The sequence below is a fragment of the Kockiozyma suomiensis genome (genome assembly GCF_038497685.1).
Source record: "Kockiozyma suomiensis strain NRRL Y-17356 unplaced genomic scaffold V2V93scaffold_7, whole genome shotgun sequence".
Taxonomy (NCBI): Eukaryota; Fungi; Ascomycota; class Lipomycetes; order Lipomycetales; family Lipomycetaceae; genus Kockiozyma; species Kockiozyma suomiensis.
Window position 1 is genome coordinate 112943 of NW_027117670.1, and position 25164 is coordinate 138106.

At 43.7% G+C, this 25164-nt stretch overlaps 11 protein-coding genes across 11 annotated transcripts; 4 read left to right on the forward strand and 7 right to left on the reverse strand.

Moving 5' to 3' along the window:
• Positions 1–29: 29 nt before the first annotated feature.
• V2V93DRAFT_369503 (thiamine diphosphate-binding protein) lies at positions 30–2636 on the forward strand. Its single transcript, XM_066910034.1, has 4 exons — positions 30–266; positions 325–420; positions 484–551; positions 615–2636. The coding sequence occupies exons 1-4, from the start codon at positions 121–123 to the stop codon at positions 2345–2347; spliced, it is 2043 nt and encodes a 680-aa protein (XP_066765589.1). The 5' UTR covers positions 30–120; the 3' UTR covers positions 2348–2636.
• Positions 2619–3841, reverse strand: V2V93DRAFT_369506 (uncharacterized protein). The gene has a single exon (XM_066910035.1). The coding sequence runs from the start codon at positions 3728–3730 to the stop codon at positions 2747–2749; it is 984 nt and encodes a 327-aa protein (XP_066765590.1). The 5' UTR covers positions 3731–3841; the 3' UTR covers positions 2619–2746.
• A 137-nt stretch (positions 3842–3978) lies between these two features.
• Positions 3979–7914, forward strand: V2V93DRAFT_369508 (armadillo-type protein). The gene is made up of 2 exons (XM_066910036.1): positions 3979–6416; positions 6610–7914. The coding sequence occupies exons 1-2, from the start codon at positions 4180–4182 to the stop codon at positions 7547–7549; spliced, it is 3177 nt and encodes a 1058-aa protein (XP_066765591.1). The 5' UTR covers positions 3979–4179; the 3' UTR covers positions 7550–7914.
• Positions 7723–12200, reverse strand: V2V93DRAFT_236571 (patched family-domain-containing protein). The gene is made up of 4 exons (XM_066907076.1): positions 11781–12200; positions 11571–11717; positions 9274–11515; positions 7723–9218 (listed from the first exon to the last, which is right to left on the reverse strand). The coding sequence occupies exons 1-4, from the start codon at positions 11886–11888 to the stop codon at positions 7897–7899; spliced, it is 3819 nt and encodes a 1272-aa protein (XP_066765592.1). The 5' UTR covers positions 11889–12200; the 3' UTR covers positions 7723–7896.
• Positions 12085–14000, reverse strand: V2V93DRAFT_397661 (kinase-like domain-containing protein; the record flags this gene model as incomplete). The annotated part of the gene is made up of 2 exons (XM_066912539.1): positions 12085–13846; positions 13897–14000. Coding segments are annotated over 2 exons (1437 nt in total), but the record flags the coding sequence as incomplete, so codon positions are not given.
• Positions 14001–14818: 818 nt separating this feature from the next.
• V2V93DRAFT_369512 (P-loop containing nucleoside triphosphate hydrolase protein) lies at positions 14819–16286 on the forward strand. The gene is made up of 5 exons (XM_066910037.1): positions 14819–15124; positions 15184–15214; positions 15271–15312; positions 15375–15763; positions 15820–16286. Exons 1-5 carry the CDS (start codon positions 15072–15074, stop codon positions 16019–16021), a joined length of 717 nt encoding a protein of 238 aa, XP_066765594.1. The 5' UTR covers positions 14819–15071; the 3' UTR covers positions 16022–16286.
• V2V93DRAFT_369515 (uncharacterized protein) lies at positions 16184–17574 on the reverse strand. Its single transcript, XM_066910038.1, has 2 exons — positions 17255–17574; positions 16184–17194 (listed from the first exon to the last, which is right to left on the reverse strand). Exons 1-2 carry the CDS (start codon positions 17429–17431, stop codon positions 16280–16282), a joined length of 1092 nt encoding a protein of 363 aa, XP_066765595.1. The 5' UTR covers positions 17432–17574; the 3' UTR covers positions 16184–16279.
• A 109-nt stretch (positions 17575–17683) lies between these two features.
• V2V93DRAFT_369517 (uncharacterized protein) lies at positions 17684–18539 on the reverse strand. Its single transcript, XM_066910039.1, has one exon. The coding sequence runs from the start codon at positions 18480–18482 to the stop codon at positions 17889–17891; it is 594 nt and encodes a 197-aa protein (XP_066765596.1). The 5' UTR covers positions 18483–18539; the 3' UTR covers positions 17684–17888.
• Positions 18540–19662: 1123 nt separating this feature from the next.
• V2V93DRAFT_369521 (Per1-like protein) lies at positions 19663–20971 on the reverse strand (the record flags this gene model as incomplete). The annotated part of the gene is made up of 1 exon (XM_066910040.1): positions 19663–20971. A coding segment is annotated over one exon (973 nt), but the record flags the coding sequence as incomplete, so codon positions are not given.
• Positions 20972–21103: 132 nt separating this feature from the next.
• On the forward strand, positions 21104–23280 carry V2V93DRAFT_386270 (GDP dissociation inhibitor). The gene is made up of 6 exons (XM_066912269.1): positions 21104–21184; positions 21261–21266; positions 21333–21417; positions 21483–21510; positions 21573–21695; positions 21751–23280. The coding sequence occupies exons 1-6, from the start codon at positions 21154–21156 to the stop codon at positions 22807–22809; spliced, it is 1332 nt and encodes a 443-aa protein (XP_066765598.1). The 5' UTR covers positions 21104–21153; the 3' UTR covers positions 22810–23280.
• On the reverse strand, positions 22988–25156 carry V2V93DRAFT_369529 (uncharacterized protein). Its single transcript, XM_066910041.1, has 4 exons — positions 24965–25156; positions 24739–24906; positions 24268–24672; positions 22988–24209 (listed from the first exon to the last, which is right to left on the reverse strand). Exons 1-4 carry the CDS (start codon positions 25062–25064, stop codon positions 23296–23298), a joined length of 1587 nt encoding a protein of 528 aa, XP_066765599.1. The 5' UTR covers positions 25065–25156; the 3' UTR covers positions 22988–23295.
• Between the last annotated feature and the right edge of the window lie 8 nt (positions 25157–25164).

Here is a 25164-nt window from a genome sequence, read left to right on the forward strand (position 1 = left end):
CCGCCCAGCAAAAACCTTTCGACCCGTCCGTTGACTCCGCTTTTTTTTTTCTCATCCACTCCACTTCTTCTCCTCCAATCCCGTTTGCTCCTTTTTGTTGCATTTCCTATTACTCTACTGATGCTCCGAAATTTTACGCCTGCCGCCCGGGCAGCAGCCACCCGGGCATCTCGTCGCGCTGCTCCTGCTGCTATCCGATCGAAGTCGACTCTCTCCGCCACCTTAAACCCGAGTACTCCTCGGAGGGCTCATTCCGCGGCTACCGCGTACGTTCTCGTTTATGTTCATAGAATATGTACATCTGTGTTCTTACAATGTTTTTAGCACGAAGACTGGTTCTTCTTCTGCCTCGACTGAGCCTGCCGCGCAGCATCGCGAGATCGCTCCCCTCCGCAAAACTCCGTCCCACCTTGACGACTCGTAAGTCCCATCCTCTGTTTGCATTGTCGTATCTGTTTTACTCCAGTCACTAACATGTAACAGATTTGTCGGTCTTTCGGGTGGTGATATTTTCCATGAGATGATGCTCAGACACAACGTCGATACTATTTGTACGTTTATATTAGTCATTGTTATGCTTCCATATCTATACTGACTCACTGGTATCTTTGCAGTCGGCTACCCTGGTGGTGCCATTCTCCCCGTCTTCGATGCCATCTACAACTCACCTCACTTCAAATTTGTTCTTCCACGACACGAGCAAGGCGCTGGTCACATGGCCGAGGGTTATGCCCGGGCATCCGGAAAGCCGGGTGTCGTTCTGGTTACATCTGGTCCCGGAGCAACCAATGTCATTACTCCCCTACAGGATGCTCTTTCGGATGGTGTCCCTTTGGTTGTATTTACTGGTCAGGTTGCGACTTCATTGATCGGCACTGATTCATTCCAGGAGGCTGATGTTGTTGGAATCTCTCGCTCTTGCACAAAGTGGAACGTCATGGTTAAAAACGTGGCTGAGCTTCCCCGGCGCATCAACGAGGCCTTTGAGATTGCTATGTCTGGTAGACCGGGACCCGTATTGGTTGATTTACCGAAAGATGTTACTGCTGGAATTCTTAATAAGCCCATCCCCACTCTCAACTCGCTCCCCGCGCAAGGACTATCTGTGTCGGCACTCGCCGCGTCATTCGACGTTACTGACAAAGCGCTCAAGAACACCGCTCGTTTGATCAATATGGCCAAGAATCCGGTTATTTACTGTGGTCAGGGTATCACTGGATCTCCCGACGGCCCTTTTCGTCTCCGTGAACTTGCCGAGAAGGCGTGCATTCCTGTCACTACTACTCTACAGGCTCTTGGTGCATTTGACGAAACCAACGAAAAGTCTCTTCACATGCTTGGTATGCATGGAAGTGCTTATGCGAACTTGGCTATGCAGGAAGCTGATTTGATCCTTGCTCTTGGCGCCCGTTTTGATGATCGCGTCACCGGTGCACTTTCCAAGTTTGCTCCCGAGGCTCGCCGCGCCGAGGCAGAGGGTCGGGGTGGAATTGTTCATTTCGACATCTCGCCCAAGAATATCAACAAGATTGTGAATGTCACTGAGGCCGTTGAAGGCGATGTAACCGAAATGCTCACACAGCTGATGCCGCTTGTCAATCATGTCGAATCACGTCCAGAGTGGTTAAGCAAGATTAATGCCTGGAAACAGCGTTTCCCATTTGACTACGAGAAGGAAACTCCTGGTGGGTTAATTAAGCCTCAGACTGTTATTGCCGAGTTGTCAAAATTGGTTGATCCTGTCAAAGACAAGACTATTATCACTACCGGCGTCGGCCAGCACCAGATGTGGACTGCTCAGCATTTCCGATGGAAATACCCGCGCACCATGATTACTTCTGGTGGGCTGGGTACCATGGGATTCGGTTTACCTGCTGCTATCGGTGCCAAAGTTGCCAAGCCTGATCATATTGTCATTGATATCGATGGTGACGCATCCTTCAATATGACCCTTACCGAGTTATCTGCTGCCGCACAGTTCAACATTGGCGTCAAGGCTATCGTTTTGAATAATGAAGAGCAGGGCATGGTTACCCAATGGCAATCCCTCTTCTACGAAGATAGATACGCGCATACTCATCAGACTAACCCCGACTTTATTAAACTAGCCGATGCAATGGGCGTCAAGGGTATTCGCATTTCGACACAAGAAGAGCTTGTGCCTAAGTTGAAGGAGATGCTTGCTTATGATGGCCCTGTACTTGTCGAAGTCATTGTTGACAAGAAGGTTCCTGTTTTGCCAATGGTGCCTGGCGGCAAGGCACTTCACGAGTTCTTGGTCTACGACGCTGAAAAGGAGAAGCAGCGGAAAATCTTGAGATCTGAGCGTACTGGTGGCAAGCATTAAAGAGAATTTTTTTAAGTGAAAGGTTGTCTAGCCTTCGGTTTTGATTCGATTAATAGTTGTACCAAAAGTTTGCAAATCGCATTTTGCGTGACGATTTGACAAAAAGCTCTGTGCTTGTTTTATTTGATTTGATATTTTGTTGTCTAATTATTCTGCCCTTGTGCGCTTTTGCGCGTTTAAATATGTGTGAATCTTTGGGGATAAGCTTAGTTGCTTAGGAGTTAACGAAAATTTTAGGTTCTGTGTATGACTTTCATTTGTAATTTTTCTAATGCATTTCTATTGACGATTAAATACTTCTATATGGCATTAGACCAGAAAAGAAACACATGTATTTACAGTTCCCACCCTCCGCAATACAAAAACCGTACTCCAAAAAAAATTAACAATATACATATTTCACCCTGAAGCGGTGAACGGAGTTAGTCCTATACGTCCTTCCTCTTCTACATCAAATGCTTCTCGTGAATGTGTAGGTTCAGCAGTCGTGGACGGCCTACGACCGCTTACCCCATTGCTGCTAGAATCTTTGCTTTCAGCAGCGCGTTTTGATATTCTTCTCCAAGCCTGTTCATTCTCTGTTCTGTAGATCACATATGTCTGAAAATATAATATTGAACAAATGAAGATCGTATGCAGAGAGAAGAGTAGGCGTCCCGGGGTAGGACTAGCAGCTTTATCTATCCCACGCAGTGAAGCCCATCTTAATAGCACGACAAAAACATTTGTGCACGAAGAAAGCATGAGAAGATGAGTATATTTCTTGCCCCATGCCACGGTAGCGCCTTCTTCCCAATTGACCCATAACTGAGGCCATATACAAACAATAGATAAAAAATTCGCAATCCCTTTTAGCAAATCAATAAAGTCAATATAGAAAAGACCTGAGAAGGCCATACCGGTTGCTGGATCGAAGTCAACATATACTGACAAAATGTATACAAGTAAGGCATACAATGCAGATGCTATCGACACAAATCTTGCAATTGAGGAAAATCGCAATCTGAGCTGCTTCATAGTGGCTTCAAATTCAAGCTTAACTAATAGAAAAATGAAAGCAATGGTCGAGATACAGAGAGGCACATCCAGCCAGAGTATACTGAGCCGATCAATATTGGGACTGGTCGCAGGATATCTTGCTTGATGCTGCCTTCTCACAGTCTCGCTAGGAAACAAATAAAAAAAAGACCATACAGTTCTGTATACCGCCGATTGAAAGCTCAATATTAAAAAGTCAGCTGAGATACCTCGAAGTTCTGCTGCGTGCCGGTTTCGAAATGGACGAATGAAGCGTATATGTCCATAAAGTGTGAACGGTGATATAATGTCTATAATATGCGTAGTAGCAAATAAAATCGACGTGATTGAAGAAATCATCGCCATATAGTGCAAAATATTCTAAATTCCATTAGATATTACACACTCCTGATCTCACATTATCAGCAGGGAAACTGGTAGCATAATACGACGAGATCTAGTACAGCATTTTGAGTATCGTTATTTTGGCGGGACAGTTTTTGCCGACAGTTTCTGCTTGGCAAAAAGTCTATATATTACACAAACCCCTCTAGTCAGCAGACGCTGACATAACTGGGACTGTGTTCCTTTTTCAAAATTTTTTTATAGGGCGAAAATTAATATCTTTTTCTACGCTGTCGAGGTCATACTTTCCTCAGCACTCTCTTCCTGGTTGATATTTTTTCTTTCATTTTATCGGCTGATATTTGATGCGTTAGTTTTGTATCAAATACATCTGTCGATTGTTTTGAAAGTTCACGGTATAGACTATTACTAGTCTTATTAAATAATAACTGGTTGAAGCCGAACACAATATGGCTGATTCCCAATTCACAATAGAGCTCAGCAATTTGCTAGAGCAGATTACTGCGCCCAACAATGAAGTCATTAAGGCTGCTTCTACAAGATTGCAAAAGGAATACTACGTGTCTGAGAAGTGCGTTCCGGCACTGATTCAGATCATTCAACAGAATCCGTCTCCGCAGCTACGACAACTTGCTGCAATTGAGGCCAGAAAGCTGATTCTTTCTTACTGGGATGATCTTGATGCAAATTTAAAGACCCAAATTCGCTCAGCGCTATTTCAGTCGACGCTGCAAGAGCCAGTAGCGATTGTTCGTCACGCGTCATCGCGAGTTATTTCAGAGATCGCAAAGCTTGATCTGCCAAATAACGAGTGGGCTGAACTTCCATTATATATCCAAAAAGCTGCCACGTCATCTTCTGTGAATGAGAGAGAAGTTGGCACTTATCTTCTCTACTCGATGCTCGAGCAAATGGATGCGCTTGTTGCCGATAAGATTGGAGATTTTTTATCTTTATTCTCGCAGACAATTAATGACCCAGAGAGCCAAACTGTCCGAACTGACACTTTACTTGCATTGGGAAAAATCGCTGAAATTCTTGATACTGACAGTGAGCAAGTGCCCATTTTTCGTCAGTTCCTGCCCAGTATGGTCAATGTGCTGAAGCAATTGATCGAAGCTGGCGATAATAAAGCTCTCAACCAAGCATTTGATGTATTCCAAACTCTTTTATGGATTGAGTCTGGAATCATTGGAAAGAGCTTGGGTGATTTGATTCAGTTCATGCTTGAGCTTGCAAAAGAGCCGAGTGCTGAGAGTGAAGTCCGTTGTCTCGCTCTCCAATTCCTAACCAGTGCAGTACGTTTTAAAAGAATGAAGGTCCAGGGCCTTAGAATTGGGCCAACTTTAACAACAGTAGCTCTAGCCATTACTGCAGAGACTATGGAGGATATCGATGACGATGACGAGGAGGACAGTGTTCCGCGATTGGCGTTAAGATTTATTGACATGCTCTCGACTACTCTGCCTCCATCGCAGGTGATGAACACTCTGATTACCGAAATTCCCAAATATGTATCTTCCGATAATGCCAACTACCGACGAGCAGGCCTGCTCGCCATGAGTGTAGCTGCAGAAGGCGCGCCTGAGTTTTTGGCCACACAATTGAAGTATGTCTTGCCGGTCATTCTCCACGGCCTTCAAGATAGCGTGCTGGAAGTGAGAGTCGCAGCACTGAGTGCACTTGCCCAACTTGCGGATGAACTTCAGGATGCCATTAGCAAAGAGCACGAGACTCTCTTACCTTTGGTTTTCAACATGATGGAGACTACTGATCTTAAGGTAGGAAAGGCTGCTTGTACTGCTCTTGATGCTATGGTTGAAACAATGGATCAAGACGTTATTGCCAAGTACCTGGATACTTTGATGACTCGCTTGATTGAGTTATTACGGCAACCTACATCGGATATTTCGATCAAGGGACCGATTATTGCGGCCATTGGATCAACTGCGCATGCGTCCCAGAAGAACTTCCTGCCTTACTTCAACACTTCCGTTCATGCACTTGAGCCATTCTTGGCGTTGACAGAGGGTGACGCTGAACTTGATGTAAAGGGTATGGCTTTCGACACTATTTCATCAATGGCTTCGTCTGTTGGGAAAGAGGCATTCAATCCGTTTGCGTCTGTTCTTGTCGAGGCTGCGTATCAGTGCTTTACCTCCAAGCATAGCAGATTACGCGAGTGTGTTTATTTGTTTTTTGGCTGCTTGGCTAAGGTTTACGAAGAGGAGTTTGGACCTTTCCTACCGCGTATTATGCCAGAAGTTTTCAAATGTCTTGAACAGGAAGAGACTGGTTTTGTGGAGAACAACGATGTTGAAGTCGGTGACGTAGATGAGGAGCCGGACTGGAACAACATCACTGTTAACAGTGCCCTAGCGATTGAGAAAGAGATTGCTATCGACGTTATTGGAGATTTGGCTGCTGGTACCAAGCAAGCTTACTTGCCTTACATGGAGGAATCAAGCAAGCTCTTACTAGATATGGTCCCTCATTTTTATGAAGGCATCCGTAAAGCTGCAATTGGTTCTCTATGGCAGACTGTCGGTGTTGTATATAATATCTCCAACCCTCCTAAATGGCAGGCTGGAATTCCAGCGAAAGTCCCAGTTGCGGAGTCAGTTACTGTATACTCCGAGATGGTCATGAAGGCTACACTGGAAGCACTCGACGATGAGGATGATCGGTACGTACATTTCTTTTTCACTCCTGTGCAGCTTTTGCTTTTACTTGTGTAATATGATGAGAAAATCACTTTACAAACTCAGCTCACTCAGAGACACAAGTTGTCATTGCTGATTAGTCCTACTCTGATTTTACAAACGTTGAGCAAAAGCTTCCATTTCCCTGTATTTCCCTAGTTAATGTTGGTTTTGCAGATCTGCCGCTATTGTCATTTGCGATAATCTCTCGGAAGTTATTCGCCTCTGCGGTCCTGCGATTGTCGGTGATAATACGGAAGCTATTTGTACACAAATCCTTGCAATTCTCAAAAAGCAGCACAAATGTCAGACTATGGACGATGATCCCGAAGAAGATGAAGTTGAGGATGCTGCTGAATACGACGTTTTGCTTATTGAATCGGCGATGGATGTTATCGTTTCGCTTGCTGCTGCTCTTGGTGGTGATTTCACTGATTACTTCAAAACTTTCTGTCCTGTTTTTCTAAAGTTTTGTTCGAGTTCAAGCGTTGGCGAGCGAAAATTTGGAGTTGGTGCCTTGGCTGAGATTGTAAATGGTCTTAAGGGCTCAATTACGCAGTGGACACCGCAGCTTCTCAAGACTTTCACGCATAGACTATCTGACGAATCGTCTGATGTTCGCAGTAATGCAGTTTATGGTTACGGTTTACTTGCGGAATACAGCCAGTCGCGTCAGGAGATTACATCTAGCTACGCAAAGACTTTCCAAAGATTACAGCAGATCCTTGTCTCTGATGCTGAGAATTTAAGATGTATTGCTAATTCTTGCGGATGCGTTGCTCGTATGTGCTATGCTCACCCTGAGAGCTCACCTTTGAATGACATTCTTCCTGCGTTGATATTCAAACTTCCCTTAACTGAGGGCTGCGAAGAAAACGACCCAATTTTCAGACTGATTGTGAACTTATATCAAGTTCAAAATCCTACTATTCAGTCACTCACCACAGAAATCTTAAAGGTACTGGAAACTTTATTTGCAAATGATTCAGATGATTCGAAACAGTTTGAAGAAGAAAGTACCAAAAATGATGTTATTGAATTGGTCAAGTACTTGCATAGCACAAACCCTTCTGCGATTCCAGCAGGATCTGCTCTCGCTGGAATCTGTCAGAGATAATTAGAGTTAGTGATGTTTCCATTCACGTCATATAATTAAAGGGAGCATTTAATCCGGGGTTATTTTATTTTTGTTTTTTCAAAGTGCTATGTTTAGATTGCGTGTAGCATGTAATTAGATGGCCATTTCGTTTTGGTTTTTCATTCCTGGGTTTGATAGTTCTGTAACTTTTTTTGTTGTTTACTTGGCGTACAGTAATATGATCTGAGAATATATTGAAAATATGTAAATGCTGCTGGGAAAATGCAAAACCGCATTACCGATTGCAAGTATCTTGCTAAAGACAAATCAGATAGTGATGGATACACTGGTAAAATCATATATTGTCGAAATAGCTTGAAATAATTCTACCTCTCTTCTTCGTCATTGTCGCTCTCTAAAGACTCTGGCTCTTCAAACAATGACCGATATCTTTGTTCGGTACGTCCAGAATCGATAGAAAATTCCTCAGCGGTATACCCTTCACCACCGAAATACGACAACGCGACAGGTAATAGCACTAGTCCATGAGACGCTCCAATAATTACAAGCGCCAGCCACATTCTGAAATAATAAATCTCAAAAATTTTTGACCGCGTAAACGCGAGTACAATAACTCCGATCAATTTCGTGAATGTGATACCGCTCAATACCGAGCCGCCAACACTTACTAATGCAGCCCAAACGCGCTCGTCGTTGCCTTTCATTCGTGATCTGCTGAGGTCAAGGACTTCTTTGTTGGGAACCATAAATGCTCTTGCTAAATGACTGCAGAATTCAACGCCAATTCCGACACAGATGACTAAATTTACCAAACTCACTGCATTCAGCGAAATCCCCCAAACTACCATCACACCCATGATATCAATAACAATCATGCCAACGGTGACGGTAACGACAATTCCACTGCTTATTGATCCGAGCAACAATGAAGACATCACAAGAATCGAAAGCTCAGCAGCGACGATAAGTGTAGTAGTCAACTTGAATATTGAATCATATTGATCAAAAAATATGTAAAACACAGAGTATGGAAACACCTCTGCACCAGTCCGTTGCGAGACAGATTTTGCGATACGCTTAGCATTCGCGTGTGCATTTATAAAATCATCTTGGGATCGCAAAGGCGTGTGCGAAGTGCGGAAAGACGACGCGTTTATCGTAACGCGCTCAAAATCAGCGACGACTGCATTCGAGTATGGAGCTTTACCACCAAGCGGACAAGGATCTGACGGTGAATCGATCCAAAATGAGAAGAATTTCAAAAACTCTTCTCCCTTTGGAAGGCCGTTCATCGTAATATTCCAAGCTGGATCTTTATTAGCATAGCATACATCACATTGCCACTCCCGAGCATAGGGCGAGCACATTTCATCTGTGGAACCCTTTTTGAATCGGCAGCATTCATCCAGCTGTGGATTCAACCAATGGAAAAAGTCGTCAATCCACGAAGCCGCAGGCTCAGATATATACGACACTGAGGGCCTTTTTCGCTCCTGTTCGAGAATGTTAAGAAGAGAGTATTCATCACAAGTTGAGAACCGTCCACATAATGCCTTCTGCTCAACCCGCTCAGTCACGTTAAATTCCCTAGTGACAAAGTAAACTGGCGGGCCGGAATCAAAGTAGTCATATAAATCGTCAAAATAGTTGACAAGATATGAGTCGCTTGGAATTGCAATTCGTTGATCTAGTATTTCATTTAGTAACTCATATTATAAATCGACAATGGCATAGTGACTTACCCAGCCCGAGTTGAATCTTAGGAATCAATGCCAAAGATAGCGCACATAAACCACAGAAAACCATTAAGATAATCGCTTTCGCCTCTTTCTTCAAAATTGAAGGCGCATACTTGGTCCGTATCCAAAGTACTAATGAAGATTCCTTACTAACTACAGCCGAAGCGGCAACGGTTCTCATCTGTAGTTTCAGAAATGGCAAGCAGTCAAGTCTTCCATCCTCAACTCTTAGCTGATCTAACGTCAACGCAGACACAAACATCGTGACTTGTAAGACCGCATCAACAAAGACGGCTCCAGCAGCATAAATAGCAAAATTACGCACTGCCGGCATTGCAACTGCAGCACCGAGAGCGAAAGCAATAAACTCGCACGATGCTGAAAGTAGAATACTAGGGCCTATTTTACCCACGGTCCTGGCAACCCTGTGTTCAACTGGATCATTAGGATATGCTTGATTAACTAGCTCGAGCTCGTGCGATAATAAGAAAATGTTATCAACGCCAACAGCTAAAACCAGGAATGGAATAACCTCGGCAATGATAAGCGTGACTGGAATACCAATGATAGAAAAAAGTCCAATAGAAGCCGACACAGAGAGCAATACAATAACGATACCAAAAAGCCCCAGTGTGAATTTAGATTCGATCAAAGCACGACGACCTGACTTGAAAGAAAGTCTGCCAAGAGCAATAGACGCATATAAAAACATGAATATATACGAAATAGCAATGATGGTTGCATCAGTATTAGTAGACTTATTTAATTCCTTTTCCAAGGAGATCTCAGTATTGAAGCTTAGCCGCAAACCGCGTCGGGCTGCCTGCTCCTGTACATCCAATAAGTAAGCCTCAAGTTCCTGTTCCCAGTCCATCGCGTGTGCAACCTGGGTAGACTCTTCATCGTCATTGTTTACCACCCAGGAGATAATAATTGCGTGAGCATTGACATAGTCCCCATCTTCAACACCTCCTATTATCATATTTGGCTTTAGCGGCTGCTGGAAAGGAGGCAAACAGTCAACAGGGTTGCTAGTGCAGATCGTAATCTGATCTTGCCAGGCATCGCTATCAACATTGTCAAAGTCACCTCCAAAGTACTGTGTAACGGACTGCACTACACAAGCTTCGTCGGTAGGTTTTAAGCAGATATCGTCAAATTTGACCCCATATACTGGCGAAGAGATCGCGGTGATGTTGCTCTCCACCTCAAACCACCATTCTAACGTCTCATAGCTCAAAACCGGGCCGCTTTCATTGACGAGAAATGCCTGCTCGGCTCGGTAAAACGGTCCAAAATTCTCATCATAAAACTGCTTTTGCAGATAAGTCTCTGATTGCGGACTGACCCACAGTCGAACCGGATTGGTCTCAATTGTGAAATGAAACCAACCTAGAGACAATATACCCACAAATAACAGCGAAAGTCCGATAACTAGACCAGGGAATTGAGCACAGAAAAGACCCAGGGTAGTGAACTTAGACTGTAAAATACTGTGAAGTCTATATGTCTTTGATTCACGCTCAACAAGTTCGGAAGCTTCAACAATGTCACCTTCTTCTTCGTCCTCTGACGCGCCGCCGTTTTCTTGTAATAAACGCAACCGCTCAGGCTTGTAAAACGGCCCTCTGTTGAACTGTATGATCGATTTGTAAATGAGAATGAACACAACAAGAAGGAGTAAGTATAGCAAGATAATGGCAAGCGAGAAACACGGTAATGCGCCAATATGACAGTGACTCTCAGAATTAGATGGAGGGAGGGAAGGGCATGCTCCTGGGCAATCAACACATGCACAACGATACCGTTCATCTCCACTAGCGCAGTTCTTTGCTTCAAAATCTAACCGATCGATCTCCTCAGGTGTATCTTCCCACGGAAAATTGATTTGAAACGGTGAACCACCGAGCAGTGGTTTTTCATCTCCCAAAAATTTTAGAAATTCTTTGTAGTTTTTGGCGCCGCCACCAATTAAATCCATGACGTATCCGTTTGTAGCGGAGAACTTGACATCTTTGCATGAATCGAAAAATTTCTCTGCGACGGCAGGTTCGACAAAGTAATCTAGTTCCGTAACAATACCGCCTCCTGAAGTTGCTTTTCCAAGCTCTGTGATATTTATAAACTGTGATTGATTTGGGGAGCAAGAGAACGAGCAGAAAAATTGTACGAAATTTGCCTGACACGCTGGACAAGATGAGATCAGCGTCTCGGCCTTTTTAAGATTACTTCGTAGATTTTCAAGCTAGACTAGTCAGTACTCTTATCATTAATCGGCAATATACGGAAAATGTACATACCTGGTCTGCATCACAGCAGACATCACTATTGCCCCACTCAGATCCGCAAATGTCGACCAATGCAGCTCGCGTATCAGGCTCTAGAGTGGTAGCTGGACCATTGTACGGGCACGGCAACTGAGCCCCAAAGAAGCTTTTCTTTCCACACTTGATATAATGTATTTTAGTAAACTCAGATCTAATTTATATATAAAACGATAAAATACTTACGTTTTTGTACATTGCGCAGGTACCAGCCTGGTGCACATCAGTTATCGCGGCAATCACCAGTCCGGCCCACATAGCCATCCCCAAGACAAGAATGCAAAGAGACTTCATCGCGAAGTACCCTTTATGAAAAGAAACAGAAATAATAGTATAGCCTTTTTTTATACAGAAGCTGATGTCATTGTTGCTTCGGCGTAGAGTATTGATGTTCGTTTGGCAGAGCTTGACTGAGATCAGAAGTCGATGACCTCATGCGGCCGGCGCTAGTGTCCTTTCGTACACGCAAAAAGTATGATCCGCTTCAGTCTTCAAAGAAATGGCAGCATAACGTAGTTTCCAGAGATAAGGACGCGTATCTATAAAGCACTTTGTCAAAGATTTCGAATAGTCTTTCCCTCTATTCCATGCCGTAGGATAACACCGCTATCAAGACTCCCGGAATCTCCGCAGATAGGTCAGACGCAGACTAAGGTTTTGGCTCGCCGAGATGTAAACTCGTCGCGATTGAATCACCTGTTCTAGAAATCTGACTTCGAAAAGACAATCGACTATTTGCTTCTATCGATGCTATCAATGTAAAAGCATAGCATTTACGACGAGGAACTGGTTAATTGAGGGAATTTAAATTTATAGGTTAATTCAAATAGCGCCATAACACAAAGAGCCAAAAAGATGCTATCCTGCCAAATTGCAGTTATCAATAAAGTATTTACCAATGCACCATTTACTCCATCATTCAACGTACTCGCGACTGCTTGACCTTCAGCTCGCCTACAAAATCCAAGTCCCAATTCGTCTGATCATCCTCTGTTTCTGGCAGTACCATCGACTGCCGGGCCGATCTAGATAATCGGAATGCGTCCGTTCGTCTTCGCTCTCGAGATCCGAGTAGTACTACTGATGGAGTCCCAGAAGATGCAGACACAGCCGGAGAAAACGAAGAGGAAGGTGTCAGCGGAATTGGAGTAGCTGAAGCTGAAGCGCGCGTAGCCGGAGTGCGTGTTGACGTAGTACGCGGCAGCAAAGTCGTTGGTCTTCTGTACTTTGTCGCCAGTGAGTTCGAGAATCCATCTTGCGGAAGCTCAAAATCTGAATCCCAGTTCTCCTCTCTAGCTGATTCCTTGTGTACTTCGTTGTTCGGACTATTTTGCTTTCTAGAATTTGGCGATCGCCTCTGAACTGGCTGTTCAGAGTATCGGTTGAGCTTTGTCTCTACTATGCTCTGCTGATATTTTTCTGCTACAGATTGTCTCATCTGCTGTGCATTGAGATGAATATGCTGTTGTGCCTGTCCTAAAACCGGAATATGCCTGCCAGCTTTGATTGCGCTGTGTGGAGAAGCAGGCGATGATGTTGATGTTGCGGGTGAAATATTGTCAATAGGAATTTGTAGCCGTTGGGTATCATACTCCTCTTCATCAGAGCTAGGACTGTACCTGTGATCGTCTCGTAACTGTCTCCTGTTACCGATTTGAATGGTATGTACTGCTTCATCATAGTCGCAAGAGCGGAGTGCATTTCGGATCCATGGATGCTCTAATAGTTGCTGCGCGGACGATCGCTTCTCGGGATCCTTTTGAAAACATGATAATAGAAAGTCTCTAAGATATGGGGAAATTCCAAGTGGAAGAGGAGGATGCAGATCGTGCACTACACGATAAAGGGCCGGCATTTGCTCGAGTTCGTGATATGGCGGATAACCAGTCACAAGCTCGACAATCGTACAGCCCACGCTCCAGATATCAGATTTCGAAGTTGCACCATCAAGCAAAATAATTTCGGGCGCCATCCAATTCGGTGTGCCGACAACTTCATGCTGTTGGTCTCCGGAGATATCTAAATTAACTGCTGAGATCGCGTGTGAAGTCGCAACGCCAAAATCGGCGAGTTTGACAATGCCTTCTTTAGTCGTCAAAATATTTGCACCTTTTATATCACGGTGAACAACGCCTTGCTCGTGTAAATATAGAAGACCTTGTAGAACTTGCGAGATGAAGATTGCGACGAGATGTTCAGGAAAGACGCCAAAGTTTTTGCTGGAGGCAGTTAGGGAGCCGTTTTCGCAAAACCTGACACAGTTAGAATTATTGAAATAAGATCTCCAAATTAGAATACTGACTCTAATATAATGTAGAGATAATTGTCAGATTTGACAAAGCCTAGATAACGCACTATATTGGGATGATCAAGGTTGCGCAAGAGATCAATTTCAAGCTGCACAGATTAAGATGGTCAGAGAAGCACTGTATTTAATACAAAAAAGAAAGATACCATAATGTTTTGAATTTCTGATTTTTTGACATCTGACAGACTGATCTGTTTGGCAGCAACTGTTTCTCCTGTGCGTAGGTTAAGAGCCTGCCGTACCTCGCCAAATGCACCTTTTCCCAAAACATTGCCTAGAGACTAGATAACATAAAATGTCATTATTTATATAATTGAGTGAGAAATGTAGCCAGGACATACATAGTTGCCTATGATATTCTTTTCGGGAATAGGCTTTCTGCCTGACGAGAAGATCGAGCTTGGTGTCGAAGGGATAGAAGGTGAGTGCCTTAGTTCCCTGCCAAGCTCAGATGTATGCAGGTTGCTTTTCGGATATATATGACTCAGTTGCTGCTGCTGCTTCTTTGCGCCAGACCGCGGCGAGAGATATGACCAGGGCATGCCAGTCGTCCAGCCGAGATACGATTCATGTACAGAGGGATGATGAGCTGGCCTGCCGCGCAAAGTCGTCGTCTGCGACGAAAAAAAATAGAAGAAAAGTACTAGCAGTGTATTTACAAGTGATATGATAAATACAGTAATATACCATACGCGGTTGAGCGCAGAGAGTAAGAGCACAGAATTGTTTCTGATAAAGGAAAAGTAAACAAAACGGAGCCCGTTCTCAGATCGCATGGCTTTACAGTGGCTGACGCAGTGGCTGAATAAACTGACCCGAAGCGGCGCGGGTCAGGGCGCGGGGAAGAAGCGCGCGCTGTCCGAAACACTGAGAAACAGGTCTGACCCGCCGGGCTTCGCTCGACCGAGAAGGATGTTCACATTAACCGGCTCAGGTCTCTCTTTGATATACCTCGTCTGATAAGATAGCGCTGTATCTACTGTCAGATATACAAACAACTATCTTCTCATTTAGTCTGGTGGAGCAAGACCATCTTTGTTAAAATACTCATTCCCAGATCTCCAACAATTCCGGCCCCCGACGCCCTCGTCGCGGCAGCGAGTCCGCCTCAGTCAGACAACCACCTCCACCAGCCTTCGTCATTTTGCAGTGTTTGCGGCCAAATTCAGATGGACCCGACATTTGCTGAGCTGGCTGATCATGCGCTGGATTTGCTCAAGCTGTACGTGCAATTGCCGTGGAACTGGTGTCGCGATCCACTGACTGATTTTCGATGAATAGAGCTCCCCCCGACCAGCGCATTCTCATCGCTGTACGTCCTCTATTACCCGTATTTATACACTGTAATCATATTTTTAACATTTTTAGGTCTCTGGGGTACCTGGAAGTGGCAAAACTACTCTTGGAAATGTTTGTTTGCACAATGCACTGCTCTACTCTGTTCGCTTGTTGCTGACTTCTTCCTTATCCAGGCCGTCCTTGACATGATCAATCAGCATTGGCTAGTCAGAAATTCTTCCTCAACACAATCTAGAATAGCAGCATTTGTACCTATGGATGGTTTTCATCTCACACGAGCAGCCCTTGCTGCCATGCCAAATGCTGAAGAGGCCATAGCCAGACGCGGTGCCCCGTTCACATTCGACCCTGATTCACTTTTAGCCCTTGTCCAGCAACTGCGAAAACCAATCTCACTTGACTCGAAACCTATATATGCGCCTTCATTTGATCATGCCATCAAAGATCCTGTGGAAAATGATATAGTTATCCAGCCTAGCGATAGAATTCTCATTATAGAAGGAAACTACTTGCATTTGAATGACACCCCTTGGAACAGCATCGCCAACCTGATGGATGAGCTGTAAGTTTTCTTCTTTATCCAATCACTTACAGTGCTTGTTGCTGACTTTACTGCAGCTGGTTTGTGCGTGTAGATCGTGACATTGCACGAAGACGAATCATCAAACGACACATCAAGGCCGGTATTGCCAAAGACGAGCATGAGGCCGCAGTCCGCGCTGACGAGAACGATCTTGTAAATGGAGAATATATAATCACTCATTCCATGGAGCCTCACAGAAATATCATTAGCATACAAGATAGCAATTACTCAGACTAGAGGACACAATCTTGGAACTACTATTGTCATTGTAACTGAGACTTTTTTTCTTGAGACTTTATTGGGATTCATAGATCGATATGTAATTTTTTATTTATCAGGCTGTTTTGTGTGCTTCTACATTCATCTACCCTGGCGTGATGCGTTTACTGATTCTCAATCCTTTTTTTTGTGCTTGCCATTGTAAATAGTGTTTCTAGATGCTTTACTACGATAGTACAGAAAAGCTATCATTTGTGTTACTATGAATATTATTCATCAACTTGTAGCATAATCCACAAATAGCAAGAAAAAAGCCAAGAATAACGAAATGATAATTATCATCTTGCTCGCAAACCGATTGCGTTTCCGGGCATTCAAAAGCTCCTGATTCGCACTTTTAACAACACCCATCGTATCAACCGAGTCTGCATACAACTGCTCAGTGACTTCCGCCTGCTCTGCTAAATGAGTCGCCAATTCACCCTGCAAGCTTGCAATTTCATACAGTGATTTCTCAGCTTGTTGAGCTTGTTCGAGACGTTCTTGAAACTCAGCAAGTAATGCCGTATTTTCGCTTTCGAGTTGTTGTAAAAGTTGTGGATCAGTCGTTACCGCAATTTCCGCCTCCTTTCTCGCATGTTCCTCGGAAAGCAATTCTTGCATTGTGATCGAAGCCTGTTGAATAGGACTCTTCTCATTACCATAAGTTCCACCAGAAGCACGGCTGTTGAGCATACTCTTCGCTTTCTCATTATCCCGCGACAACCGAACTTCCTGCAATTCAGTTTGCATCTCTGATACCTCCTTTAAAAGTTTATTAAGCATCTGCGTCATCCCTCGCCTGTGCAACGCTAGTGTTTTGGGCCGTCCAACGTCTTCGTCTTCTTTGATAAATAGCTTTGCAAGCGTAGCTTTGACCGACAAATGGCCATCACCTTTCGCTTCCAACTTTTCGGCTTCTGTAATCAACTTTTCAAGCTCTCGTACGCGCTTAGAGCAACGCTGGATTATAAGACGTGACTCATAGTCGATCTCGTCGCGTTGGGAATTAGTTAGTGACCTGTTTGAGTTGCGAGAGGACGGAGAGCCTAGTATCGTGCTGCTCGAAGAGAGAACTCCATGGGTAGAAACATTGAGATATGCCGGCCGAATCGATAGTAAATAAGACTGTAATGAGGTGATATGGTTATACTATTTCAGTAGTTAGCACCTTCAACGAATTGGGCAATAAATCACAGATAGCAAGCGCACTATTTGGCGGACTTCATCGGTGAATACATCACGCTTCTTCCTCTCTAGTTTAATATTAACTTCTTTATTTTCCGCTTCGTCTGTGATGTGAATTTGTGGGATGTCAATTGAGCAACTAACACCTTTCGTCTCAGCTGCTTTTCGACAAAGGTCGTAAAATAACGCCGTTCTATCCATATTGGTCGTTGTTTAGCCAGCTTTTTTGTCGAAAGTATGAGCCGTAAGACCGTATTTTATGTATATTTTGCAACAGTCTGAATCCGAGTATATAAGCTCCTGAGTACAAGATAGATAATAGTAGTAGTTAGTAGGGATATCTTCGTAGCCAAACAGAATTTTGGGTTTGTCTGCGGCTCAGAAACTATCTGGCTAAACGACTTCGCTGGCATCTACAATTGATTATTGCAAAAGTAATGCAATCACAACTTATTAAGAAAATAGAAAACGCCATGGCATTAAACTTATTAACCAAAACATTACTTCTGTATCCTTTGAGTTAAAAGTGCTAATGGAGTGATAGAAAGCTTGGATATCTTCAATGCAACACCATCGAAATTACATATGGTAACTCATGCTATTAAAAAATTAAAAGAAATGTAGAAACTCTTGTGAGTAACAACCCCAAACAAAACAGTCATTGAAACAATAAACTGGCAGCAATCTCTACATTTCCATTTGCTGTCCGTAAAGCACTTATCGCTTCCTCGCGCGACACTCCCAAACTCTCCAATTGTGCAATATTCATCTCCGAGAATCCTACAGGAGGAGACTGAGAAGCTAGATTACTACTTGAAGAGCGAGCAGTTGTACTTGGAGAACGTAGTGCGGGAGATATAGAGTCAGAGGTTGCTTGCGGTGGTAGTTCGGGAGCATACTCGGGAAACAGAGGTGTGGGCTGTAATGGTTGTTGCGAAAGCGAATGTTGTATTTTCTCCACTTGTGCAGCGGGTAATTGTTGTGATTGTGATGAGTTGCCTTGTTCAATACCTAATTGCTGCCGCTGCTGCTCTTCGAATTGGGCTTGGGATTGCTGCAATTCCCGCTCATGCTCCGATTCAGAGCGACGAGTGAGTTCAGCGATTTCGGATTCGGAAAGATTACTTTGACGTGCCTGTATAGGTAGATCTGCTTCACCTAGAAAAGGAACTTCTTCTGTGCCAATTACAAGTACGTTGCGCTTGAGATCGATTGTGGCCTGATGCCGTTTGAGCACTATATTTATCAGCATTTAATTGAGATAGTAACACTATCAAAAGAAAAAACATACTGTCAAGACCAAGAAGGAGATCGACATATTTTCCCTCCATTACTGTAAAACTACAAGGTAGGAAAGCATTGCCAATTTTAAGTGGTGCTGAGTGAATGCGTCCCAGAATGCGTGCGGTACCGACTCCACGGGCTACGCCCTGGAAATTCCGATCCAATAAGTACATCACACTGAGAATATTAGCACATGCATCACAAGCTCCGCAGAAATTAGTTAATAGACATACTGACAAGCCTCTGCGCACGACGGACTCATGATAGTAGCCTGCGCGCCTGAGTCCACAAAAGCCTTAATTTTGTGGCCATTCACCTCGACAGGCACGTAGAGCATATGAACGCGTCCAAAAGATTCTGGATTATGTTCAAGAGCATTGTTGAGATTTTCCATGACGGCTTCTTGTTGGATCAGTTCTAGGATCTTCTGTTGTGACTCTTCGTTGTATGGGTCATCGTTTAGCCGTTTCTAAGATAAAACTATTAGCAACTAGCTTTGAGGTATTGCGCTAAAAGATGGCACGCACAAGCTCTCGCCGCTTTATCTCCTCTGCTCCTAAACGGGATTCTTCGATCTGTGTCAAGAGCTCTTTGAACTGCGCGGGATCATTGACGGCATTTGCCAGATCAGGATAAGTCTGCCGAACTAAATCACATAACGCTTGGTCACCCAGCATCTGCATTCTGACTTTTTCAAAATCATTCATGACGGCAGTCTGCTGATCTGCAACAGCATCTGAGATAGGAGGCATGCCCGATTGCTGCTGAGCTGGTTGCTGAGCTGGCTGCTGGACCCTGAGCATGATCATGTCGTAATCTTCCATATTGAACGAGGACAGGGGTTGATCTTCACCAGACAGAGTATTTGTCCGGTAAAAAAGAAGCTGGTTCTGCGAAGGTACTCCGGACTCTGCTTCAATGTATGCTCTAAGATCCGAGAGGGTCATAGAGCCGGAAACCTCGAGGGTGTAGATCTCCTCCGACGTCTCTGCGGTGACGATGAGATGCATTGCGGAGGACAAGAAGTAAATTGCAGCACGTAGCAACGGCACAGCACCGAGAGGATAAGCTATATATAATAGGTCAAAGCTGCGAGTGGATTTATGACTACTGCCGATACGAACAGAATTATATCAGATAACAAAAGACTACATTGGAAGGAAGCGCGAGGAAAGCATGACCCTAAGTTTGAACCGGCCTGTGCTTACAGTTTCAGAACCCGCCGCATGAACTGCGTCTCAGCAACTGCCTACAACTATCTAATACTTGTCATACCATACTGTTTGTTTTATCCAACCATCCACACAGATACATTGGAAAGGCTACTAGTAAACCGAGACTGCTCAAAATAAATCTAGTTTACAGTCTATAAATACATATTAAAGCAATGTCATCAATAAGACTAATGCATCTCGTTGATGGTGGCGGAGTAAATGACACATCGCTGAAACCAGAGCTGCGCCTTCATTCTTGCTGCTTTCTCCTCACAACTTCAACTTGATCCCCGCCTCTTGCGCAGCATCTTGTCTCATCCAGCGATAATACCAAAAGGATGGCAAGATAGTGGCAGCATGCCATAATGAGTGTGCATCAATTGCGTCTAAAAATGGAGCAAAGTCGAATAGCTCGAGACTCATGGCTGCACCTAAGAGAAGCACATTGCCGAGCGGAACAAGCGAGAGGCTGTCTTTCTTGCCAGAAAAAAAGTATGACTTTATCGAGAAGTAGGTCCAAAGAAAGTTTTGCAGTAAGCCAACTGCTACGTTTGCTGCCATATTGTATGAATAGCTAAATTTGATGAACGACAAATATGAGATATGCAAAGCAACTGCGAGCACGCATATAACGGATAGTATACTTCTCGGGAATCTTTTGGAAGGTCTATCAAGGCGGAATATGCGAATCATTGCAAAGTAAAAACCCGACATGACCGTGATCCCCGCAGAAAAGTAATCTAATCGCTCAGTCAAGGTGAAATCCCGACAATGGAAAACAGATGACCATATCCATGCGTTCATTCCCACGACTGTAATCATAATATAGTACTTGCGCATATAAAATCCAGACCGCACATCGTCTATTTGTGCATGCGAAGATATAAAGTATTTGAATGCAATATAATGCGGCACAAAATTCAGTATCGAGAAAATGACGGACGCAGGTTCCTGGATCCCCAGAAAGCGTTTGAATGGCCACTTTCCATGGAATTGCACAACAACTGCGCCTGTATCAATTCTCTCCTTTGTTATCGTTCGCTGACATTCGTAGTCGCAGTTTTGCGGACAATCCCAGGCGAACACGGTCAAATAAAGCGGCAGCTCTGGCGATTCCGTGCATATCGAAGCAACGCATTTTGAGACACACTGGTGGAATTCAGGTAAACGATCGCCAATAGAAGCATACACACTCTTCAAACAACACGCGAACACCAACACGGTCGCCAGATGTATCCGCATGTTGTATATCTGCCAATAGCACCTTTTAAGCGGTCTGATCATAAATAGAGATTATCACGTGATAACAAGAGTGACGTGAATTTACGATCTGCAACAGACGTCCTCTATCTATCCATTACTAGGCTGTAATTACCTCCATTTATTCTGCTTCTTTCATATATTCTAGTGTAAATCTGATAGAAAATGGATGAGCAGTACGACGTTATTGTGCTCGGTATGTTATCGACCCAGATATCATTATTATCCTTGGATACAGATTGCTAACTGTGATATCACTTTTTTGCGAACAGGCACTGGTATGCTTCCGCTTTCTCTAGATTTTTGACAGTCTTGGACAGCATTTTAATTGAGTCGAATATTAGGATTGACTGAGTGCATTTTGTCTGGAATCTTCAGTGTCGAAGGAAAGAAAGTCCTTCACATTGACCGACAAGACCATTATGGAGGGTATGTCTTCCTCTCGATGTTTACTTAACGAACCGAGTAGAACCAAATACTAATTAATTTGACAGAGAGAGTGCAAGTTTGTCTCTTTCTCAGGTATCTTCTCGGCGAAATTTCTAAGCTATCTGTGCTTGTGTAGCTTACCAATCTTTGTTCAGATTTACGAGAAATTTCGTCCCGGCGAGCCAGTCCGCCAGAGCCTTGGCCGTGACCGCGACTGGAACGTCGATTTGATTCCCAAGTTCTTGATGGCTAATGGAGAATTGACCAATATTCTCATGGTATGTCCTCAATCTACTATTATTTAGCAAATTGACTCATTATATCATATTTTAGCACACTAATGTCACTCGCTACATGGAGTTCAAGCAAATCTCTGGCAGTTATGTTTATCGTGACCGTCGGATCGCCAAAGTGCCTTCCAATGAGATGGAAGCTATCCGATCTCCGCTGATGGGTTTGTTTGAGAAGCGTCGCATGAAGCGCTTCTTCGAATTTATAAGCAACTATGAGGAGGGAAACCCGTCTACCTACCAGGGTCTCAACTTAGATCGTAACTCTATGCTCGAGGTTTACACAAAATTCGGCCTTGAGGCAGGAACCAAAGATTTTATTGGCCATGCTATGGCTCTCTATCTTGATGATGACTACCTCACAAAGCCAGCTCGCGAGACCGTCGAGCGCATTTTACTCTATGCCAAATCGATGGCTCGCTTCGGCAAGTCTCCTTACCTCTACCCTCTCTACGGTCTAGGTGAGCTGCCTCAAGGATTTGCTCGACTGTCTGCTATTTATGGCGGTACCTATATGCTTGACAAGCCGGTGGACGAGGTTGTCTACGAGAACGGAGTCGCTGTCGGTGTTCGTTCTGGAGACGAGACTGCTCGTGCAAAGATCATCATTGGAGACCCGACTTACTTCCCGACAAAAGTTCGCAAGACTGGAAAAGTGATTCGTGTAATTTGTGTTCTTACGCGCCCGATTCCCAACACAGATAATGCAGACTCACTGCAGATTGTGATTCCACAGAACCAAATTGGCAGGAAACACGATATCTACATAGCCATGGTTTCGGCTTCTCACAAGGTTGCCTCTGAAGGTCATTACCTAGCTATTGTTTCTACTATAATTGAAACTGACAATCCATTGAACGAGATTACTCCCGCTATGCACTTGCTTGGCCCTGTCGTGGAAAAATTCGTTGGAATCACTGATCTTCTCGAACCTGTCGAAGATGGCACCAAGGACCATGTTTACATCTCGAAAAGCTATGACGCGACAAGTCATTTTGAGACGACCACTGATGATGTTAAGGACATTTACGAGCGGATCGAGGGTAAGCCTCTGGTGTTAAAGAAACGTCCAGTTGACGACGAAGACAACTTTACAGCTTAAATAAAGGTTGTGATAACTGCCACGTAAATTTTTTTTTATTTGTTTCCGTTATCTTCTGATTTGAAATTAGAGATATTTGATAAATATACACATATGCGCCTAGTAGCCACGTGTATTCTAACTTGTCTGTCAAATGCGGTTCTCATATTTAATTTGTAGGAAGATACATTAATAAAATGGCTAGGAAGAGATATATTAATTAAACTGCTCGTCATCTTAGGAGTGCTCCTCCCAACTGCTTGCAAGCGACAGACATAGATCTTGCAATTGCTGTCTTGCAGAACTGGTATTTGCATTTTCACAATTTCAATAAGAATACAGAGGAAAAGTACTGAAAATGTAGTCGAAAAATAATCTGCAACCGCTGGGATTTAGAATATTGAATAATTGACAGCGCAAATCAACTTTAAAAAGTTGACAGAACAGTGAACCCAACAGCTAAAACAGAAATGGCTGGTATTATCTAAACAGGTTAGGAAACTCGTTTTATGCAAACTGTTTTTCATCTCCCCAGAACCTCAGCTCAAAATCTGAGTACTCTTCAATCTCAACTTTTGACAAGTCTTCGCTTGCAGAATGCGCGCCTTCCCAGGATACATTTCGAAGTGCATCATGGGCAGTTCCCCGGTCAAGTACAGATCTATGAATATATTCATTTGTCATCACACCTCCGCTCTGCTTGCCTCTCTTTACAAATCGTAATCTTATTTTTTGTATCAGCGATTGTAACGCCCGACCTGATTTGATAAAGGAGGCATTCACACCATTCTTGAATTCTTCCTCGTCAGGCATATAACCCAAAACTTGTCTTATGTGCCGTCCCAACAACAGCCAAAGCATATATCTACCAGAATAAACATCACTTACAGGACCATTATACCATGGACTTTGGAGTTGAGATTCAAGTTGCGGTAATGAATTTAACGGTGGATGAAAGCCATCTCCGCCGTATCCTGGCAGTGATCCTTGATCACGCGCAATTCTTGCAGCACGGATATTGGAATGAAGATATTCTTCATCAAAGTCGAGAAATGATTTGGCTTTTGCAACCATCCAAATTAATGTACCGTCTGAGAGGACGTTGGGTGATTCATCTGTTTGAATAGCTTTGTATGATCCAGTTGATCGTTTTTTTCGCGAAGACGCCGTTAACATTTGACGAAATGGTCGAAATGCACGAGCTGAAGTGAATTTAGATGCTGAGTCGTCGAAATGAAGCAAATTACTTCCCGGGATCTCATGACCCATATTGCCTCCACCAATATTGATGTGTGCACCAGTAAACCAGACTTGTCTGTAATTTTTTATATTTGGATTAGAGTCATCAAAGAACCACATAGTCGGTCGAAAAGGAAGGCGAGATTCATCGAGAGAAAGAGCGTGATAAGCGTTTTCAACACCTGCAACAGGGGTAGTATTAGCGCAACCTCAGATGACTAACATGTAGATGCTACTCACGTTCATTCAATTGCAGATTCAGGAAGGCATACTCGTTCTTTAAGAATGGGAGGAACGAACGTACTCCTAATGTACCCACTGTATCAAAGCATCCAATGAACTTTACACGGATATTCTCTCCAAGAATTAACATCTCATTGCTCACTAATTCTGCCTTGAGAGCAGCTAATGTCTCTGTCCTTGAGGCGGTATCAAGACAACAATACGCCTTGAATAGTTCGGGAAAGCGCGCCATACCCGGTTTACAAAGAATGCCAAAGCCAAGAATAAAACTGCAGATCGAGCGAACCATGTATGCACCTCTGGAAAATCCGTAGAAGAAAAGCTCATCACCCGGAGCGTAGTTGTAGGAGATAAAGCAATAAGCCTGCTCGATCTGGTCTATAAACCCATCTCCAACAGTCCCTAGTAGCAATTCAGAAAAATATTAACAAGATATACTGATAGGTCTTTTGGATAAAATAAGCTTGCCTCCCCACAAATTACTCAAGTAATCAGCTCTCGACGTGCCGATACCAGGTTGATAATACACAATCTGGGGTATCATTCCGTCGTTACTTTGAGGCTTGATTGCTCTTGCAAGACGCGTAATATTAGAAGGATAGCAGCTTCCTAAACGAAGTGAATTCTGCCATGTTCCTAGATAAGCTGTCAATGGGTAGTCGCATATCTCGATTTAATCAATATAGATATTTACCGTCGCAAAGAACAATTAAGCGTTTGGACTGTTTCTGAGCTTCGTGATTCATATGCGGAAATATCGAAGTGCCAAAAGTAGCCTTGTGTCTGTCTGCCATCTAATAGATACCAGAATGGCGAGTCTATTATAAATATTGTCAAGCAGACGACGGGAAAATAGTGTGGCATATAGATATATGGACGATCTCGCTTATCATC